Genomic DNA, 20,966 nt, shown 5'->3' on the forward strand with positions numbered 1-20,966 from the left:
AGCGTTATTAGCTAACTGTTGAATAAATGCTGACGCGGGATTTCCCAACACGTTGAACTGAGCAATGCCATTGTACCATTTTAATAGACTACTTTTAAACGCATATAGCTCAGTAATGTCCGTTTTATGTGTTTGCTGAGAGCAGTGTTGTTTTCGTTGACGCCACTTTTTTTCATGAGGATAACGAGACGATGACGAGATAAAAATGGCTCGTTGATGACTAAAACATGACGAGACGTGTGTGAGTTTTCGTTGACGAGACGAGAATAGACAAATGTTAGTGGGTGGTCCGTCAGATGTTTAAAATGCATGACATTTCCGCTTATTGTGCATGCCAATTAAAACTTAAAAAGTATCTGACGCTATGGCAAGCCGTTTTAGCGTTAAATACTCTTTGCTATACTAGTATGGCAAGCCGTTTTAGCATTCCATCCTTGTTTGTCTTTTATGTTCTAAAACATTCCTTCATTATTGTAATTATTGGTGAAAATAGTCGATCCGGAAGCTCACATTGTGTTGAACTATAGATCTGCTATTTTCAGAACTTATAAGTGACACTACCCAACAGCGAAATACTTACTGACCTACATTAATTTGTTAAAAGACTACTTTTTTCCCTTTTTTTGACTAAAACTAGACTAAAACCTTTTTGACTTTTCGTCGACTAAAATTGGACTAAAACTATCACATATAGAAGTGACTAAAATTTGACTAAAACTAAGAAGCATTTTAGTCCAAAAGACTAAGACTAAGACTAAATCTAAGATGGTTGTCAAAAACAACACTGGCTGAGAGGGGGTGGGATTTTTGTTGGTAAAGTTGGGGGAGTGACACACACTTCGATTAGACTGGATAAACACATGCAGCATCTTAATTGTTAAGAAAATGATATTCCTAATAAATGTCTCGAATATTTTGATTATGTCCAATGCTTCTCTTTCTTTTTGGAATTATTAGACCCATTTCACTGTCTTTTCAAATGCCTAGGTCTGTTTAATGTCCTTAATTATAAAATTTCTAGCTCTATTTTTAAACGTTTATTCAAGCAATAATATATAAATGATCTCATGTATATGCTTGTTTAAAACCAGGGATTAAAACCGAACTCCAAGTAAAAACGGTATTTTTTTCTTTACATTTCCAGAGAGCGAAACGAACGAAATTAAACATAACTTAATAAATTCAAAGCACTATAATTTCCTTATTCATTTGATACAACTATTATAGCTATACAAATATAAACTAATATTATTTTGTCATATTCGTGTTTCCTGAATTTATATATGAAAACTTCGTTTTGAAGTGCATTCGTTATGTTTGTGTAAGAAAATTCGTTAACCTAGCCTATTAAGTTCATTTAATATTCTTGATAATTTTTAGAAGAAGTTAAAAGTTAAGAAACAATGAATTAGCTTGTAGTCTATATATATTTAGGGCTATAGGCTAATCTTTTTCTTAACTTTTATTACACTGTAGATCGAAACAAAATAATTCTTGATCATATTTAACATCGGAGAATCACTGACATAATTTAGAGCACTTCGAAAACGAAACTACTTAAATCTGTATAAAGGAAAGACAAAATAAATCACATGATAAATCACAATCTGTATTTTTCTTGTAATCAAGAACATGTCTTTTGACAAAAGCATCACTGGTCTGTATATATAGATCTAAATTTACAAACAGATGCAGATGAAGACCATCTCTTTCTGTAGGAATGGACTGGGTCCTCCTAAGGAGGGTGAACCGCAGTATGTGGTCGTGCACTGCACAGGCTTCATCAAATCCTGGCCTCCTGCAGGTAACACCATCCACAACACAATACACAGGAAGTGGCCTATTGTTCAGAGAGAGCTGAGCTGAGTCCTCAATGTCCAGCCAAAACACAACTGAGGCTCATATTGTCCCCTTATCCCCTCTTCCAGGAGTGAATCTTTCTGAAGAGGAGGCTGATAATAATCAGGGAAATCGTTTCTGTCTAGTCGCAATTGGACGGCTACAGGTACTTTTCTTCTTCCGTTTTATTTCAGTTTCCAAATGAATTAGTTTTTCAAAAAATAGATTGCGCAATTTTGTCATCATTTACTCATACACTTACTCATGATATCCCATTTCTTACTAATAGAAGGGCATGGTCACGCTGCTCTTTATCTTTATTCACTTAAATTGTTTGTGTAAGAGCAGTATCAACTAAACCTCTTCCTTTGTGTTTCTATGTACACACGAGAAAGACGTAATTGTTTGGAATGACATTAGGGTGAAATAAAATGATATAATGTTCCCTTTTGGATTATTCAGATATCTCATTTATGGACAAAAATATAAAATTAATATAAAATTAATATAAAATTGTGGGAATGGAAAGGAATGTTTATTTGTTCATTATTGTGTTGCACTGCATTGGATTTAAATATCCTACTAAGACCAGTTATATCATAATATTACGCATTACTTTTTAATTGACAAGAAAATATCTTTCTCAAATAAGTAAAGCCAGTTACTTTTCCCCCCATTTATTGATTAAAAGCTCTCCTGTCCCCATGTTGAGAGAAATCGTGAGTATAAATGTCTAGAATAAATGTGAACATGCATTAATTCATCTCACTCACTAAAAAAACAGATCCAGTATTCCTCAAAATGAACAAAAACAAAGAAATTAAAGGCAAACCTGCTATAATTAAATACGTTAAATAATACAAATATCCTTTATGTATTTAATCCCATTTTATTAACCGATGTCTTTGCTGCCGACCTTCGGTGATTCAGTTCATCCATACTAATGCCAAAAAAAACTCTGGATAATCATTTGTTTTTTCTTTTTGTATTGTTGAAGAGCTGACATTTTTTCTTCTGTGGTCTACTGTAGAGACGCCAATTTACTTTTCTCTAGTTCTGAGGCTTTTGGTGTGAAAAGGCTTTTACATTTGACAAAAATAGAACTTTTTATATTAAAAACAAACAAGCAAGCCCTGCCCAGATTTAAAAAGTAACGCAAAAGTAACGAAACGCATTACTTTATATAATAAGTAACTAAGTAACGCAATTAGTTACTTTTTTAGGGAGTAACTCGATATTGTAATGCATTACTTTTAAAAGTAACTTTCCCCAGCACTGACTAAGACACATACAATTTTTCCTTAATTTGGGCCTCTGATTAAAAAAAGGAGTTTTTCGTATATATTTTGGCTGTATCATACTCTATAAACCATAAAAGCCTTACAGATTAAATATAATACTCAACAACAAACGCAGTTTCTCGTTTTCAAGATTTTCTTTTAAAGGTTCCATAAACTGCTCGTTTTACAACATTAAATTTAGAATTTTGTCATTCCAAGCCTTTATGACTTTTGTTCATCTTTGAAAAACAAATTAAGATATTTTATTGAAACCTGAGAGATTTCTGTCTCTTCATTAAAAGTCAATTCCACCAAAATTTTGATGGCTCAAGATTGAATTCACATATAATTGACGTTTTGAAAGCCTGCATGAAACCTCTCAATGCATATGAATTAAATTTTGATTTAATAAAAGTTCTGCTTTTGTAGAAAATCTCTCCTGTTTCATTAAATATCATTTGACCATGTTTAGAGTGTGTAACTGATGACAGAATTGTAATTTTTGAGTGAACAGTCTCTTTAAGATTCTCTCTGACCTTTGTTTGTCATGCAGGTCACATGTTGCCCAAGCGACACAAACATAAATAACATCAGTGTTCCAGTGGAATTTATATCCCGCCACAACTGCCAGGGTCTCTACACCTTTGTGGATCACCGCTGTGTGGCGACCATCGGTTATCAGCCTCAGGTAGGCCTTAAATGCATTAGTCAGGGCCAGATGAGGGTAATTTCTGAAGAGCAGGATGTTAAGAAAGAAGTTCACTTTCAAAATGAAAATTTACCCCCTTATCATCCAAGATGTTCATGTCTTTCTTTCTTCAGTCGTTAATAAATAGTTTTTCGAGGAAAATATTTCAGGATTTTTCTCCATATAGTGGACTTCAATGGTGCCCCGAGTTTAAACTTCCAAAATGCAGTTTAAATGCGGCTTCCAATGATCCCAAATGCAGTTGTAAACAATCTCAGCCGTGAAAGAAGGGTCTTATCTAGCAAAATGATTGGTTATTATTAAAGGGGTCATCGGAAGCAAAACTCACTTTTACATGTTTGAACATGAATTAAAATCCACCCCCTGTTTTTTTTTTTAATCTTTAAAAGTAATTTCCCCTTTTTAAAATCAGCTCATTCTCAGCTTCTTGTGGGTGTGACGACACACAGACAGAGGCCCCTCCCACAATAGTTGATTGACATGAGCACCTTACCTTAGCCCCACCCTCACCGAGCTGAAATAATCCGACTCCGATCGCCATTGTGTGACTCAGGAGCAGAGGAAGACAAGAATGTCTCAGATTGAGCGATTGAGGTGTTCTGTTGTTGGATGAAATAATGAACATAGCAGTTGTCATTTACTCCCGACAACTAAAACCGCTGAAGATGCAGAGGATAACGTTACTTTCGTTTTTAAAAAGGAAAGCGCCGATCCCGATCTACATATGCGTCTATGATCGTGCAAATAGTTTTTGATGCAGCTTCACCCACAGCAGAAGTGAGTATAAGGGGTTTTTTTGCATCTTTGCAAATGGCCTTTCTTAATAATGTGCTTGTTGACAAGTTTTGCGCTAAACGCGGCTAAAGTAAACATTACGGCTCATAATCTCACATCAGAGAGGGGCGGGGTGAGCAAAGCTCATTTGCATTTAAAGGGACCATGCAATAAAATGAGTTGATTTTTTTGCAGAGCTGATTTTTGACAAGGTAAAAGGGTGTTTTTTTACAGTACTATTGAGAATTTTTAACCAAAGTATATTATAGACTTTTCATTAAGACCCTAAAGAATCATATAAACTTGTGGAAAATGGGTATCCGATGACCCCTTTAAATTTATTGATTTGGAGTAGAAATATTACTATTTAATTAAACTTGCAATTAAAATTTTTGTTTTGCACAAGTCAGGTTTGAGTACTGATTATTAAATAAATTTGATTAGTTAATTGATCTTTTCCTTTTTTAGCTAAATTAAAACTACTTTAAAACAAATTCATTTGGGTGCATGACTAGTCTTACGATGTTTTCCATCTTTTTCATTCTTGTGTGATACAGGAGTTACTGGGGAAGAGCATTCTGGATTTTGCACATCCAGAAGACCAGGGCTTACTGCGAGACAGCCTTCAGCAGGTGTGTGTGTGCGCGCTTTTACATAACACATCAAGCTGAAATATTCAAGTTATATGATACACTGTAAAAACTAAATTTGTTGAGTCAACTTAAAATAATTTGTTACCCAGCTGTCTTAATATTTTAAGTTGAGTCAACTTAAAAAAAAATTTAGTCAACTTGAAATGTTAAGTTTTGCTAAGTGACAAACTTATTATGCATTACAAACGTATTACAAGTAACGCTTATATTTAAGTTGATTCAACTTACAATTTTAAGGCAGCCAGGTAACAAACCATTTTTTAGTTTAGTCAACTCAAATATCTAAGTTGGTACTTAGTACAACTTAAAATTTCAAATTGAGTGAACTTAAAATTTTAAGGCAGCAAGGTAACTAATTGTTTTAGGTTGACCCAACAAATTTGAAAAAAAAAAAAAAAAAAATTTTGGGGGGGTTTGTTTTTTACAGTGTATGTATATGATAGGCTAAATAATCATGGCTGCATGCGTTGCTCATTTGATCAGAATTTACATCTGAAGCTGTTCTCAAAACATACTGTGTCTTACACTGGTCCTCAATGCAGGTGGTGAAAATGCGAGGTCAGGTGCTTTCGGTGATGTTCCGGTTCCGCTCTAAATCCCGCGAGTGGCTCTGGATGAGAACCAGCTCGTTCACCTTCCAGAACCCTTTCTCTGAGGAGATCGAGTACATCATCTGCACAAACGCCAATGTCAAGTTAGTACTGAAATGCATCATGTAAACACAAGATCACCTAATGACTTCACAGCAAAACGTGTTACCATTTTACTTTTTGGAGCCACTGTTTAATACTCTCAGATTGTTTAGGCCTCATGTTATTCAGTGTTGTCTAATCCAGTAAGACTTTACACAGTGTATCATATACTTTTATAATGAGGTTAACACCTGTGGAGGTAATCAAATGTAATTCAGTTCATTTTAAGGCGTGTGTGTATGTCACGAAAATATCTGGGTCTCATTTCACCCCAAAATAATAATAAAAAGACTGATAAAACTAATAATTGTATTATGGCATAGTGAAATGTGACATTTCTGCTCACCAAGGCTGCATTTATTTAATCAAAAATACAGTAAAAACAGCAATATTGTTAAATATTATTACATTTTAAAATAGCTGTTTTCTATGCAAATATCTGTTAACATGTAATTTATTCCTGTGATCAAAGCTGAATTTTCAGCATCATTACTCCGGTCTTCAGTGTCACATGATCCTTCAGAAATCATTCTAATATGCTGATTTGCTGCTCAAGAAACATTTCTGATTATTATCGCAAACAGTTGAGCTGCTGAATTTTTATGTGGAAACTGTGGTACATTTTATTATTCAGGGTTCTTTGATGAATAGAAAGTTTGAAAGATGTAGGTTTCTTCAGTAGAACACAAACAAAGATTTTTAACTCAAACCGTTGCAGTCTGTCAGTCATATAATGGCAGTCAATCAGATCCATGGCTTTGAGAGTCAAAAAAACATACACCGACAAAACCAAATTAAACCCTGTGGCTCGTGACGATACATTGAGGTCTTAATAAACAAAACAATTGGTCTGTGCAAGAAACTGAACAGCATTTATATCATTATGATCCACCGCAATAATGTCCAGCTGTCCTGAGCACGGACCAATTGTTTTATGTGTTAAGACACCAATGTATCACAAGCCGCAGGGTTTAATTTGATTTTGCCTGTGTATGTTTTTTTTTGACTTTCAAAGCCATGGAGCCCATTGACTGCCATTATATGACTGACAGACTGCAATGGTTTGAGTTAAAAGTTAGGGATGCACCAAAATGTAAATTCTTGGCTGAAGCCGATCTGGGCCGAAGATCCATTGCATAAATTAAATAGCCAATATTTGCTTTTTACAATTTTATCTTGCTTTTCAAACTATTTACTAATGGTTAAAGACCATTTAGTGATTTCAAACATCACACCAGCAACAACCAGCCCTTTCTCTTCTCATGGAAGACATGCGATGCGATACTAAACAGTCTCTCACTGTTGGTGCCTGGAATGATTTTCACATATTTCTCAGTTTTAAATGCTTCCACACTGACCACATGTTTGCTGCATTAGTGCACGCCTCTATTTAATCACGTCACGTCATTGTTCGTGATAATTTGTTCTAGTGTTGGGCGATATGCTCAATTATCCTATCGTCCTATCGTCAGCCTGTGAGATCGCCGATACACAATACTATCGTGCTAATTTATTTAATAATATGTAAATGTGACAATATGTAATAAATTCCTTATTAGTTTTGTAAGGGTAGTGCCTGTGACTTGTGACACAGTTGTGCGTGTGCAGAGCGCTGACTGTAGTTCTGCCGGAGGTTCAAGTTTACTTTCGGTTTCATTCTCTGCTATCTTCAGGGAGCAGTTAATGTGCGTGCATGAATGCAAATGAATGTATCTTTCTTTACCCGTCATATTGTAATAATGTTACCGCTGTATGTCTGATCTTTGTCATCAGTTCATGCTGTAGTTCAGTTCATATAGAATGTGGAGAAGCCATGTGCATATGTTTAGCGCCATTTTATCGCATCGTAATTCTAGTTAACGCATACAGATGTAACTGAGGTGAATGTTTATGTTTAATATATACAGGCGGATTCTGATATATCGTATTTAATTCAGCCTAAACCACATTTTACTACCTGTTATCCTAATGACTGTCTACACTTAATCTATGTACACTGTATGATGAATAAATCTCTAACCCATTTTCACTGCACACGGCAGTATCTACTCTATGCTTGTGTTTATACCGCGGCAAGTTTCTGAAGCATCCTAGAACCGACTCTCCGCACTGCGTCGCTAAAGTTAGGCGCCTTTTTGACGGATAATAATAATAATAATCGTCTTACTATCGTCAAAGGCATCAGCAACAGGCGATATCTCTGACTATCGTCGATACACGATACTATGGTCTATCGGCACAACCCTAATTTGTTCAGCCTTTTCACTTATTCAGCCAAACACCGAACTTTTTTGCTATTTTCAGCCAAATAATTTCAGTTGCTGAACATTCGGTGCATCCCTATTAAAAATCTTCATTTGTGTTCTAATGAAGAAACAAAGTCACCTACATCTTGGATGCCCTGTGGATCAGTGTTGTTTTTGACAACCATCTTAGATTTAGTCTTAGTCTTAGTCTTTTGGACTAAAATGCTTCTTAGTTTTAGTCAAATTTTAGTCACTTCTATATGTGATAGTTTTAGTCCAATTTTAGTCGACGAAAAGTCAAAAAGGTTTTAGTCGACGGAAAGTCAATAAGGTTTTAGTCTAATTTTAGTCCAAAAAAGGGGAAAAAGTAGTCTTTTAACAAATTAATGTAGGTCAGTAAGTATTTTGCTGTTGGGTAGTGTCACTTGTAAGTTCTGAAAATAGCAGATCTATAGTTCAACACAATGTGAGCTTCCGGATCGACTATTTTCACCAATAATTACAATAATGAAGGAATGTTTTAGAACATAAAAGACAAACAAGGATAGAATGCTAAAACGGCTTGCCATACTAGTACAGCAAAGAGTATTTAATGCTAAAACGGCTTGCCATACCGTCAGATACTTTTTAAGTTTTAATTGGCATGCACAATAAGCAGAAATGTCATGCATTTTAAACATCTGACGGACCACCCACTAACATTTTCATCTATTCTCGTCTCGTCAATGAAAACTCACACACGTCTCGTCATGTTTTAGTCATCAACGAGCCATTTTTATCTCGTCATCGTCTCGTTATCGTCATGAAAAAAAGTGGCGTCAACTTAATGATTTCGTCATCGTTGACGAAAACAACACTGCTGTGGATAAGCAGATAAACATCTAATTTAATTTTTGTGTGAACTAACCCTTTAATTGTCCTGGAAATGCAAAATTGTCACATTTCTTTATGCAAACATAATATCATGTCTTGATTTTTGGGGTCAGTTAAGAGCCAGACGTGTTTGAGTTTGAGCCGTGTGTGTCTGAGAGTGAGCGTGTTAATTCAGCTCCGCTCTCAGTTTAATCTGACCGCTTTCTCTCCACCAATCCCTCCGGTTTGCGTGACAGTAGAGGGCCGAATCAGGATTCCCTGTCCCCCCTCTCTTCCCCGGGGGTGTCAATGCCCCCTTCACTGGGGCAGAGTAGTCCTAACTGCCCCTCCACCCCCAGTCCAGGGCAGGTCACAGCCAGGTGAGAGCAGACCAATGGCAAGCTGGGTCTTTTCTTCCTGATCTCCTCTTCTCTCGCTCAATCTGGTGACCCTCTTTCCGTCCTGTCTGCTGCTGTCGGTGGTGGATTAACCAGCATGCTCTCTTTCTGTAGGTAGCGTAAGCTGAGAATGCTGTAGGTTGGCCGGTGACGGGTTTGTCGGTGGTGGGTCTGATGCTCATGATGGTAGGAATGCTCTCTCATCAGTGTTGTTTTTTCTTCTTCAGGCAGTTGCAGCAGCAGCAGCAGGCCGATATAGATGGAGGGATGGGACGAGACGCACCCTATGAAACCAGTCAGGTCAGTCTTCCTCAGGTAAGCTCACAAACTTCCACGCTACACCAGACCAGTGTTGGGGGTAACGTATTACAAGTAACGCATTTTACTAATAATATTACTTTTTCCAAGTAACTAGTAAAGTAACGTAACTTTTTAATTGAAATTACTTTTTCAAATAAGTAACACCAGTTACTTTTTTCCCCCATTTATTTGATGAAAAGCTCTCCTGTCCCCATGTTGAGAGAAATTGTGAGTAAGATGTTACTTTAGTTCTAGTATAAATGTGAACATGCAAAAAAAATCTCACTCACTAAAAAAACAGATACAGTATTCCTTAAAATGAATAAAAACACTGAAATGCAACACAAACCTGCAATAATTAAATATGTTAAATAATACAAATATCCTTTCTGTATTTAATCCCATTTTATTAACCGATGTCTTTGCAGACATGGCTTTATGATGTCAGAGCATTGATTAGCAAATTTTAAAAAAACAGATCTAAATAAAATAATTACAACTGTTGAATTGAATGAACTTTTAACAATGAATTAATCATAATAAAAGGAATAGTTCACATTTGTCAGCATTTATTACCTTCATACAGAGCTGGGTAGTAATCTGAATTGCGTAATCAGATTCCAAAAATGAAGCACTTGTAATTCGAGTAAGTTACATTTTAAAATACTCATAATCAGTCTACAGTTTCTTTTTTATTTATTACATGATTACATATTATTTACACAATAGCAATATATTATTAATCATTTATTGATTCTCTCTAATTCCTCTTTTTTCATTTAAATTTTCCTTTCAAAAATAGTCTAGTGCTTAAATACACTCAGAAAGTCCAGTTTTGTGGACATTTACTCATAGACTAGTCATTAGTCGGGTGGGGACACAACATTTGACCAGCTGATTTACAAAAATCATTTCAAGTTTAAGAAGTGTTTCAGCATTGCATCAGCTAGATGTTGTTTTTGCTCAAATAGCAACATTACACACTAAAGCTAAAAAAAGTGAAACCATAATCAATGACCTCTTTAAGTACAAATGAGATTTTAAAATAAAAAATATTTTATTCATAAATTTTATTCATGTAAATTAACTATTCATTATTTAAAATATCACGTTATCACGTTTACGCACTGCCTCTGAAATTTTCATCGGTCATAAAAAGTTTGGTTAAGGTTCGATTTTTCAGCATTTTTGCATCCATAGCAAGCATTTTGATAGGAGACGATGACACAGAAGAAAAAATGCCAAAAAATAACGCATAAGAAAATTTCGGACTCCGTGTGCAATGGCCTTTACTTTTCATTTGTGATGTGAAGTGTTTTTTGTTGTTTGATTTTCTTAACGCAAATAATGTTTCTCATGAAGCTGTTTTGAGATTTCCTAACCTGCTCGCATAGTGAAGTGAGTGACAAACAAAAGTGTCTCCATCTGTGTTTGTCTCAGGTTCCAGTGCAGAATGTGGGTGTAGTCAGTGCTGATCACAGTAAGTCCAACTAAAGATATATCTGACCCTGGACCACAAAAGTAGTCTTAAGTAGCATGGGTGTATTTGTAGAAATAGCCAAAAATACACTGTATGGGTCAAAATTGGGTCGATTTTTCTTTTATGCCAAAAATCATTAGGATATTAAGTAAAGATGTTCCATGAAGATATTTTGAAAACTTCTTACCGTAAATATATCAAAACCTAATTTTTGATTAGTAATATGCATTGCTAAGAACTCCATTTGGACAACTTAAAAAAAAAAATACGTTAATGGAAAGCTTATTTATTCAGCTTTCAGATTATGTATAAATCTAAAAATGTATATTATATATTATATTATGACTGGTTTTGTGGTCCACAGTCACATATTTAAGTATATTTGATTGTGCTAAAGTGAAACTATTGCAACTATACTTTAGGTACACTTTAAAAATTTTGTATTTAAAGATACACTGTAAAAAGTTGTCACCAGTTTCAACTTAAAAACTTAAGTTCAGCAGCTGCCTTAACATTTTAAGTTAAATCAACTTAAAACTACAAATAATTTCAACTTATAAGTTAAATCAACTTAAAAGTACAAGTCATTTTAACACGTTTTATTGTTGTGAGTTGAAATAACTTGTAGTTTTAAGTTGATTTAACTTAAAAATTTTAAACAGCTGCTGAACTTAGGTTTTTAAGTTAAAACTGGTGAAATCTTTTTACAGTGTATAATATTAAATTAATTATTAATATTATTTAAAGATCCTACAATCCTCATTAGTAGTGACATTAAAACATATTTTAAGCTTAATATTATGAAACCTACATTGTGCACAAGCAGTACTCCAAATAGTCTTTAATTACAATTTTTATATTAGTAAGTCTTGAGTGATATGTCAGTAAGTATGTTAATATACTTGAACTATACTTACTATGAAATAAATGCATTTTAAATATATTATTTTTTAACTAGGGTACATTTCTGTCATAATTCACGTTTGTAGTTAAACAGACCTTTTATTTTTGGCAGTTTGTTGAACAGACCTTTAAGTTTCAGTTGTGTTTGTCATATGAAACTGAAGTATATGTGACCCTGGACCACAAAATTCACAATTAGCAATAGCCAAAAATACATTGTATGGGTCAAAATTATAGATTTTTCTTTTATGCCAAAAATCATTAGGACATTAAGTAAAGATCATGTTCCATGAAGACTTTTTGTAAAATTCCTACTGTAAACATATCAAAATGTAATTTTTGATTAGTAATATGCATTGTTAAGAACTTAATTTGGACAACTTTAAAGGTGATTTTCTCAGTATTTTGATTTTTTTGCACCCTCAGATTCCAGATTTTCAAATAGATGTATCTCGGCCAATATTGTCCTATCCTAACAAACCATACATCAATAGAAAGCTTATTTATTGGGCTTTCATATGATGCATACATCTCAGTTTTGTAAAATTTAACCTTATGACTGGTTTTGTCAGTGGTTAATTGTGTGTAATAGTCAAAACTGCGCTGCTCATTCATGCAGACCCTCCAGACACACTAGATCATCGGCTTAATGTTAAAAATTACTCAAAAGTTCATTATTGAAATCGTTGATTTCAATAGCGATCTATCACCAAGGCCTAATTCCTGGTCACAGTGATTGACAGGTGTCTGTCTCTCTCAGACTCTAAAGCCGTGTCCTCCAGTGGACCCCAGGTTTACCCACCAGCAGCGTCTTTCCCCAGCGCTGCGCGTCCCAGCGAGCCCTTCAGGTACAACACACACCCCTCATGTTTGTCCTGTGGTCTCTCATATACTGTATATGTGGATTTGCTTTCCTAGCATGATCTTACTCACTGTTGTCTGGTCTCAGGTCAGCTGGAATGGCCCAGCAGATGGTTCCTCATTCAGCGGGTCAGATGTTGTCACAAATGTCTCGCCAGAACACACCGTCGGTAGTCAATGGGAGCAACAACAGCCCAGTTCTGCCTCAGACGGGACCCACAGCACCTCCTGGAGTCTGGTCAACCGCACAAACACCCTTTAACACTCAGGTAGGCATTATAGTGGGTGACAGTCAGACACAGAAGACAAAAGATTTATTTATGACATAAGATTTATGATTATTATTATTACACTGCTATTCAAAATCCTGGGGTTGGTAAGATTTTTTTGATATTTTTGAAGTCTCTTCTGCTCACCAATCCTGCATTTATTCAAAATCAGTCAAAACAGAATATTGTGAAATGTTATTACAATTTAAAATAACATTATACCTTTATTTACTGTCATTTTTAATCAGTTAACCCTTTTAATCGCAAATTTTTCCCAGACGTGAAAATATCCAAATTAGTAACCCTTTGAAATAATCAATAATTAAAAAAATGATTTGAAAAATGAAAAAAAAAAAAAAAGGGGGGGTTTGGTCATAGGGTTACTACTTTGCATTGAAAAAAACTTTATAAACCTTTATAGGAACACTGAGATAAAAGACAAAAAATACAACCATCAACGTATTTCAAAACTTCAAAAATTTTAACTTTTTTGTTAAATATAACATCAAATCGTTATATTATTGCTACCAGTATTACAACATCAATAATGTAAATTGTTTGTAACATTTGAATTATTTTGTCATTGCAACATTTGAGTGCAATCTTCACTAACAACTGCACTGGATTTATATTGTAAACCTAAGTTGACTGTTATCCCACCGCTCACCATTGTGACCATCAACATGTTTACTCATCCTATGACCACTCTCAACAAAACTGAATATATGTGAATTTATATATGGATACTAGACACCTTAGAGAGAATGTGTACCAAAAATCTTTGTCATGTCTTTATGTTAACATACTTTACTAGCTTTATGTTTTGAAGCTTTGGTGCAGCCTTCATCATCTGATGGTGCAAACAGGAAATAAACTGCTCTGGTCATGCTACAATTTGAACTAATAATGTAAAACTGCACATATTTAATTGAGACCCTCTATTTTTTTTTTTTTCCATATTTGCAGGAAGTGCACTAAAACATCACTCAGTAAGGTTTTAGAGCTTTAGAAATGAAAACCTTTTTTTAATGGTCACTAATGCATCCATGCTGAATAATATTTTTTTTTTATTTCCCTTTTTTTAAATCTTAGCCCTGATGGTATCGCAGTTTCCACAAAAATGTTGTGCAGCACAACTGTTTTCAACATGGATAATAAACAGAAATGTTACTCAATCAGCATATTAGAATGATTTCTGAAGGATCATGTGACACTGAAGACTAAAGTAATGATGCTGAAAATTCAGCTTTGATCACAGAAGGAAATTACATTTTAGCAGATATTCACATTGAAAACCAGTATTTGAAATTGTAATAATATTTCAAATTTTTACTCTTTTTACTGTATTTTTGATTAAATAAATGCAGCCATGCTGAGCATAAAACGTATTTCAAACTCATAACAAAATGTTAACTATTGCATAATCCTGTATTGTGTATTACTGATTCTTTGACTATAAAGCAAGTGATTTTTGTTATAAACACTCTGTTTCTCCAGCAGATGGCAAGTCAAGTTGGGAAGAGTCAGTCACCTCAGTTTAACATGGGAGGTTTCAGCTCCGCCTCTACATCCTCCACTTCCTCTTCCTTTGGCCAGATGGGCGGGGCTTCTGTTCCAATGGCAAACACATCAAATTACCAACAAATAAACAATCACAACAACCCTTCAGCTAACGGATTCGGTAAATATTTTGCAGAAAGTTGAATAAAAGCCTGTTAAAATGAACATCTGCAGGATGATTTCAAAATCATTTTTAATGACATTCATTGAGATATTCTGATGATAACTGTGCACAGAATTTTCCAAACTCAGAGGAATTAATAGTTTTAATCCAATGTAACGTTACCGATTTCACCACACTGAGTCAGTGCTGGTTTAAATAGTGACTGCGATGCTGCAGTGTGTGCGAGATCTGATGAATAAGATCAGAATGAACATATTTATTCATTTGTATTAAATTTGAGTCATTATTCTGTCATGAGTCATGTAATTAATTTATGCCAAAATTCTTAATTAGTATTCAAAGTCACGCTGTCAATGTGTTAAATACTGTGTAGTAAAACTGTGGAAATACAAATGGAAATCAGTCAAAATAAAATAAAACATGGTTACTACATATTTACCGTAGTAAAACCATGGTCAATTTTTGTAAGGGTGTTTATCAGTAAAACCATTTAAGGTGAGACACTGCAGGTGAATAGGGTAAAGAAAATTAACTAGTAGTTATCACCTTGCTTACTCAGTTGATTGATTACATTGATAATTGCAGACATTTTTTGTATTAAAATGTTAGGTTTAAATATGCAAATGAGGCATTATTTAATGAAATATGCGCTAATTTGCATACATTTCTAGTACAAAAATCTAAACACTGGATGAAGTCAGTTTCAAAATTCTTGTTTAATTTTTTTTTTTGACCTATTAGAGTGAGTCAAATGTTTTTACAGAGGTGATTTTAGCACTCCATAATTCGGGTAAAATGTTGTATAAAATCAAGCAAATGATATATGAACAAATCCCTCTGTAAAAACCTTCAGGATATAGACAGGAATAAACATGTGAAGTGGTGTGTGTAAGTGCTGCTGAAGTGGAGATTTATGACTCAGTGTAGGAGAGAAAACGCTTTAAGAAAACTGCCTTTAATAACATGTATTGTAATTGAAATCTATTGACACAAATAGATCTTTCCACTAGTCTGAAAAAAATACTTTATGAAAAACCAAAAAGCAAAAAAATGAAAAAACTGTTTTTGCCTGCAGTGTCTCTCCTTAAAAAATGTAAACGGGTTGGAAATATGATCAGTAAGAGGAAAACATTATTAATGAGAGGACAAACTTAACTGCGCCAGGTTAGTTGGGAAATAAATGTATTTTTTTCCGAATGCACATTTGGAGGAGGAATACAGTCTATTAATAGGAACATTTCAGCAGGGGATATAAGACCTGTTTTGAAATGCATACTCCATGTGAACATGCTCCTGCGTAATATTTTAGAAGGACCTTAATTCATCCCATGCATCTCATCCGTGTTGTGTCAGGAAATCGTGAAAACTGAGGCAGTGTGTTGTTTAGAATAAAAGCAGCCAGGTTAGCTGCAGTAACACTGCCGAAAGAAAGGATTCTCTCATTAGTTTTGACTGCGTTGCGACGGGACCAGAAGTGGCAATACATTGCTTTACTTACCAGATATAGGAAATGCAAAAAAGCTCCATAATAAACAGTTTTTCCTGTTTCAGCTCTCATTTTGCTCTTTTTCTTTGGTTCAGGCGACATGAATCAGATGGGTGTTCAGCAGTTCAGCTCCAGGCCCACAGATGGAGTGTCAGGGTGGCAGCAGTGGCAAAATCAGCCACACACACAAGGCACTGCAGACACACACCAGCCGCCTCAAAACAACCAGCCAGAGATGTTTCCAGTGAGTGGAGCACACAACCAATCATGTTTGACTTTTAAAGGAATAGTTCACCTAAAAAACTAAAGGAGGCCAAAAAGTACTGACCCTAAGGCTGTCCAAGTTATAGAGATGAGTTTGTTTCTTCATCAGATTTGTAGAAATGTAGCATTGCATCACTTGCTCACCAAGGAATTCTCTGCAGTGAATGGGTGCCGTCAGAATTAGAGTCCAACAGGGTTCCTACGGGGTTCGGAAAAGTATGGAATTTGATTTAAGTATGAAAAAAAGAATTTGTGTTTCCAGACTTTTGCCCCTATTTAGTTTTTTTGTAATAGAAAATTAAGAATTTAATGAAAATAAATAGGGCTGTGCAGTTAATTGAAATTTAGTTTCGATTTCAATTTCGGCTTCGAACAATCATGAAAATGCAATAACCGAGATAAAATGATTGTTGCTCCCGATCCTGCCCCCTTTGTGCGCTTACGCTCCTCTATAAAAGCCAGTTTTCACATGCAAATCGGTAAAATCATGGAACGTGACTTGCATAAAATGGAACATGCTTTATTATTAATGTTTATTAGATGTGGTGTTTTTAAAAGCACCAAAGAGAATTTGTGCTGTTCTGTGTTTGCGCTCAGAGACGGAGCAGAACACGGACAAGTAAAGTCAACATTTAGCTTAAGATAAATGGTCAAATACATGCAAATTTATGTCAAAATGCAGCGTTTGGTGATTATCTGTGTAAACCTTCATCGGTTATGTCTCAAATCAACGTAAACAGTTGAGAATGAAATTGATGATTGGATCCGTGCCGCTCTTAAAGCGTCCACAAGTAATATTTCTTCTGCTGTCTCTGTGCTTAATGTTCATCAAACAACAAAAGACAAAGATAAAATCAATCACTGCTCTTAGACGTCTGTAGTTTTTATAAGAAACAAAACAGGTTTAATTCTTACAGTGAAGACTGTGCTGTTTTATTTGACATTCAAATAATTGCATTCAATTTAAAAAAATATTTATTTGTATCTTTTTATTGTATTGCTATTTTTAAATTAATCTAAGTTCTTAATTAATAAGTTCTGGACCTACTCAAAGTCATGTTAAATAATTGTGATTACAAAATTGACCAAAATAATACTGATGATGATTTTTGCCATAATCAAGCAGCCCTAAAAATAAATGTTTTGTACAAGAAGTCAAAATAAAACTGAATGAATTCAAGGTGCACTTTTTCATTATCAAAAATGCAGATTATAAGCATTTTGAGTTTCTTCTCACAATATTCTTAGCACTGTATTACATAGCCTCAAAGAACTTTAAAAAAACAAAAAAAAAAAAAGCCCATTTTCTGTCATGGTGCTAAATTAGACATTAGGCCTTGATATAACTACCATAAGAAAGCCGCATTTTAAAGTTCATTCATGTGCATCTATGCTCTTTTGTTTTATTCATAGTAAGATGACAGTACAGTGATGCAAAAAAAATGGTTTTCATACTTAGATTTTTTTTGTCTTGTTTCCAGCCAAAATATCAAAAATATTCTTAAATCAAGGAGGAGTTTGTAAACTAATAAAAATGGTCTTTTTTTTCAGAAAAAACTAGTCAAAATTAAGTGTTTTTGCTTGAAAGAAGCAAAATAATCTGCCAATAGGGTAAGAAAAATAATCTTGTTTTCTGTTTGAAATAAGATTTTTTTGCTTACCCCATTGGCAGATTATTTTGCTTGTTCTAAGCAAAGACTTATTGTTGTTGTTTTTTTTTTCAGAAAACAAGAAAATAATTTTTATTCATCTAAAAATTCATAAATCAAGAAGGATTTTCTAGACATTTTGGCTGGAAACAAGACCAAAAAATAAGTTAAAAAAAAAAAACATTTTTGCATTGAATAGGTTGTATAAAACTAGAAATTGTAATACGTTAGGGTTATGCAAAAAAAATTGCATGTGCACATGTGCATAGTTTCTAAAGGGCACAAAAAAAATTCTTGTGTGCAGATGACTGTATACCAAATATAAAGTTGAAAATAATGCTCTATGAACCATTTCTGTTAAATTTGGTCTAAAATCTACTGAGAGGTTTGGAATTATGAGTCTGGAATTTAAAACAGAAAATGTGTAGGAACAGCTGATAAAAACATCACAAGTAATCCACACCACTCCAGTCCATCGATTAATGATCTTAGAAGCCAAAAGCTGTGTGTTTGTAATAAACAAATCATTTTTAGCTCGTTTTTATTTTTAGGTGAACTATTCCTTTAAAGGAACATGTGCATATGATTTTCGTTCTTCTGTTGGACGAAACACTGACCGATTGTCATTTTGCATGCTTTATTCCTTTAACGTCACTCTCTCTTTCTCCTCTCAGGATGTGATCTCCATGTTGGATCAAACTGGCAGCTTCGGCAACGATGACTTCCCCGAGATGCCCATGTTTCCCTCTTTCCCTGAGTGATCCAGCTTCCTGTCACTTCCTTTACTCCGTCGCTCTCTCACGCACCATTTCTGACTCTTTTAACCAAATCAATGGCAGAATTGAGGCACAGAGTGATCTAAAAAAGAAAAAAAAGAGTGAGACTGTTGCTTTGTGGGAATGGAAGTTATAAGCCATAATGTGAGGATACAGAGTAGCACACAGAGACAGACAGGTGTTGTTGAAATGTGTTCACTTTAAAATCACGCACAATTGCACACTTTGAGCACGAGCGGTCTCACACTGTCTGTCGTACACGCACATGCTTTCATTTATGAGATGGCGATAGGTTTGTAGACACACACACACACACACACACACACACACACACAAAGGCAGTCTGGTCTGTCTCTGACTGTGATTGTGTACCGATTGCACTGCCTCTTCTCTAATGCCATGTGACAGTTTGATCCCAATGATATGTGTGAGAATGATTTCAGCAGTTGTGATCTGGAGTTTGGCCTCATAAAGTCACTTTGAAAGTCAGGAGTCGGGGGAATGTGTTGGTCGGGTTTATTGTCTGTAAGGCAGGAGCTGCCGCACATTTTCTTTGTTCTGGTTTTAAGTTTTAAGTCTGTTCACAATTGAAGAATCGGCTTTGTTTCCATTCATATCTTGGAATTTGAATTGGATTGGCTTAACAGGATGTTGAATTGAGTTCCAAAACTACTGAATTGGAATTTTGCATTTTAAAGAAAGATTCTTGTTTTTAATGTCAAAAACGACTTTAAATTTCATTCCATTTTAAATGTTGCAACACTTTATTTTAGTGTCCTTGTTACAGCTAAGCATAAACCCTTACATTAACCCTATATACTAAGTACATGTAGTTAGTTATTATTTCTCTGTACTCAAATGCAATTACACTGTAAGAAGGACAGCTTAAAATGAAGTGTAACCTTGCATCTATTCTGCATCCTGTTTGCTACCTCAATTCAAATTCAGACGTTGAATTATTTCGTTTCGGTTCATGTTGGTGCAGTAACACAGACGCTGATGCAGTAAAACTCCTCACAGATGTTTTCTTCTATTGATTCTGCTGCTTTATCTGTAAAGTTTAAATGGACAGATGCATCTCTTCCTCTTTGCGTGCGTTTGCCGTGTGCCGTTGATGAGGTTTCACTCAGGCATGTTTTTGTGAACGCAATGAAAAAGATTGAAATCGAGCAATAATGACTGGATCTGTGTCCTTCAGAGGCATTTTTGTTGCTATCCTAATTATTATCATAATGGCTTCTTTTAATATAGAAAAGAAGAAACCTATAATGCTTCCTCTGGGCTGTCCGTATTCGCTGTTGCTCTTCATGTGTTCATTTGGAAATCGTTATTCTGAATTAGTCTTGTACAGAGAATATTCCAGAACTTCTATTGGCGGGTTTGATTTATTGTTCATTTTCTTTAGATCAAAAGCTTTTTAATTAAATGTTTGATTGCTTTTGAATGTGAGTGTGTCTGTGTCTTTTTTCATTAGTTATGTGCATTAAATTCGAGTGCTCGTGTCACTTTTTCTCGGATATGAAAGGGTCAGTGCTCTGGTGTTTTTTTGTTTTTTTTCCTGCTATATTTTCACAAAGTTTTGAACTGCAGTTTGTGTACAACATATAGAAAAATAAATAAATAAATATGTATGTATATGAAATATTAAAGAGAACTGTTTGAGTTTTTTGTATTAAATTGCTATTGTACTAAAAAGTCTTTGTTGGGACCTTTATTTAAACTGACCACTCTTTGACAACTCTATTAATACAGTATATCCAGTGTACAATACATTACCTTTCATTTAGCTGTTCAGTAATACATGACAACATCAGCAAAATACAAGAGAATTTTTACATTTACATTTTATTA

General features: G+C 34.6%; 1 protein-coding gene across 5 annotated transcripts in view; it reads left to right on the forward strand.

Moving 5' to 3' along the window:
- The window catches only part of arnt (aryl hydrocarbon receptor nuclear translocator), a 35,773-nt gene extending 14,953 nt beyond the window's left edge, over positions 1–20,820 (forward strand). Inside the window, exons 9-21 of one of the 5 annotated variants that reach the window (XM_073846464.1) lie at positions 1,719–1,804; positions 1,929–2,005; positions 3,673–3,807; positions 5,160–5,234; positions 5,798–5,949; positions 9,303–9,425; positions 9,671–9,743; positions 11,184–11,223; positions 12,887–12,974; positions 13,076–13,256; positions 14,754–14,937; positions 16,522–16,670; positions 19,014–20,820. In XM_073846464.1, coding sequence (XP_073702565.1) covers positions 1,719–1,804; positions 1,929–2,005; positions 3,673–3,807; positions 5,160–5,234; positions 5,798–5,949; positions 9,303–9,425; positions 9,671–9,743; positions 11,184–11,223; positions 12,887–12,974; positions 13,076–13,256; positions 14,754–14,937; positions 16,522–16,670; positions 19,014–19,100 — 1,450 coding nt within the window. In that variant the 3' untranslated portion in view covers positions 19,101–20,820. Of the gene's footprint in view, positions 1–1,718; positions 1,805–1,928; positions 2,006–3,672; positions 3,808–5,159; positions 5,235–5,797; positions 5,950–9,302; positions 9,426–9,670; positions 9,759–11,183; positions 11,224–12,886; positions 12,975–13,075; positions 13,257–14,753; positions 14,938–16,521; positions 16,671–19,013 lie in introns of all 5 variants that reach the window. The other 4 variants (XM_073846462.1, XM_073846463.1, XM_073846466.1 and 1 more) reach the window with 4 other exon arrangements.
- Positions 20,821–20,966: the final 146 nt, after the last annotated feature.

The sequence above is a fragment of the Garra rufa genome, chromosome 9, assembly GCF_049309525.1.
Source record: "Garra rufa chromosome 9, GarRuf1.0, whole genome shotgun sequence".
Lineage (NCBI taxonomy): Eukaryota > Metazoa > Chordata > Actinopteri > Cypriniformes > Cyprinidae > Garra > Garra rufa.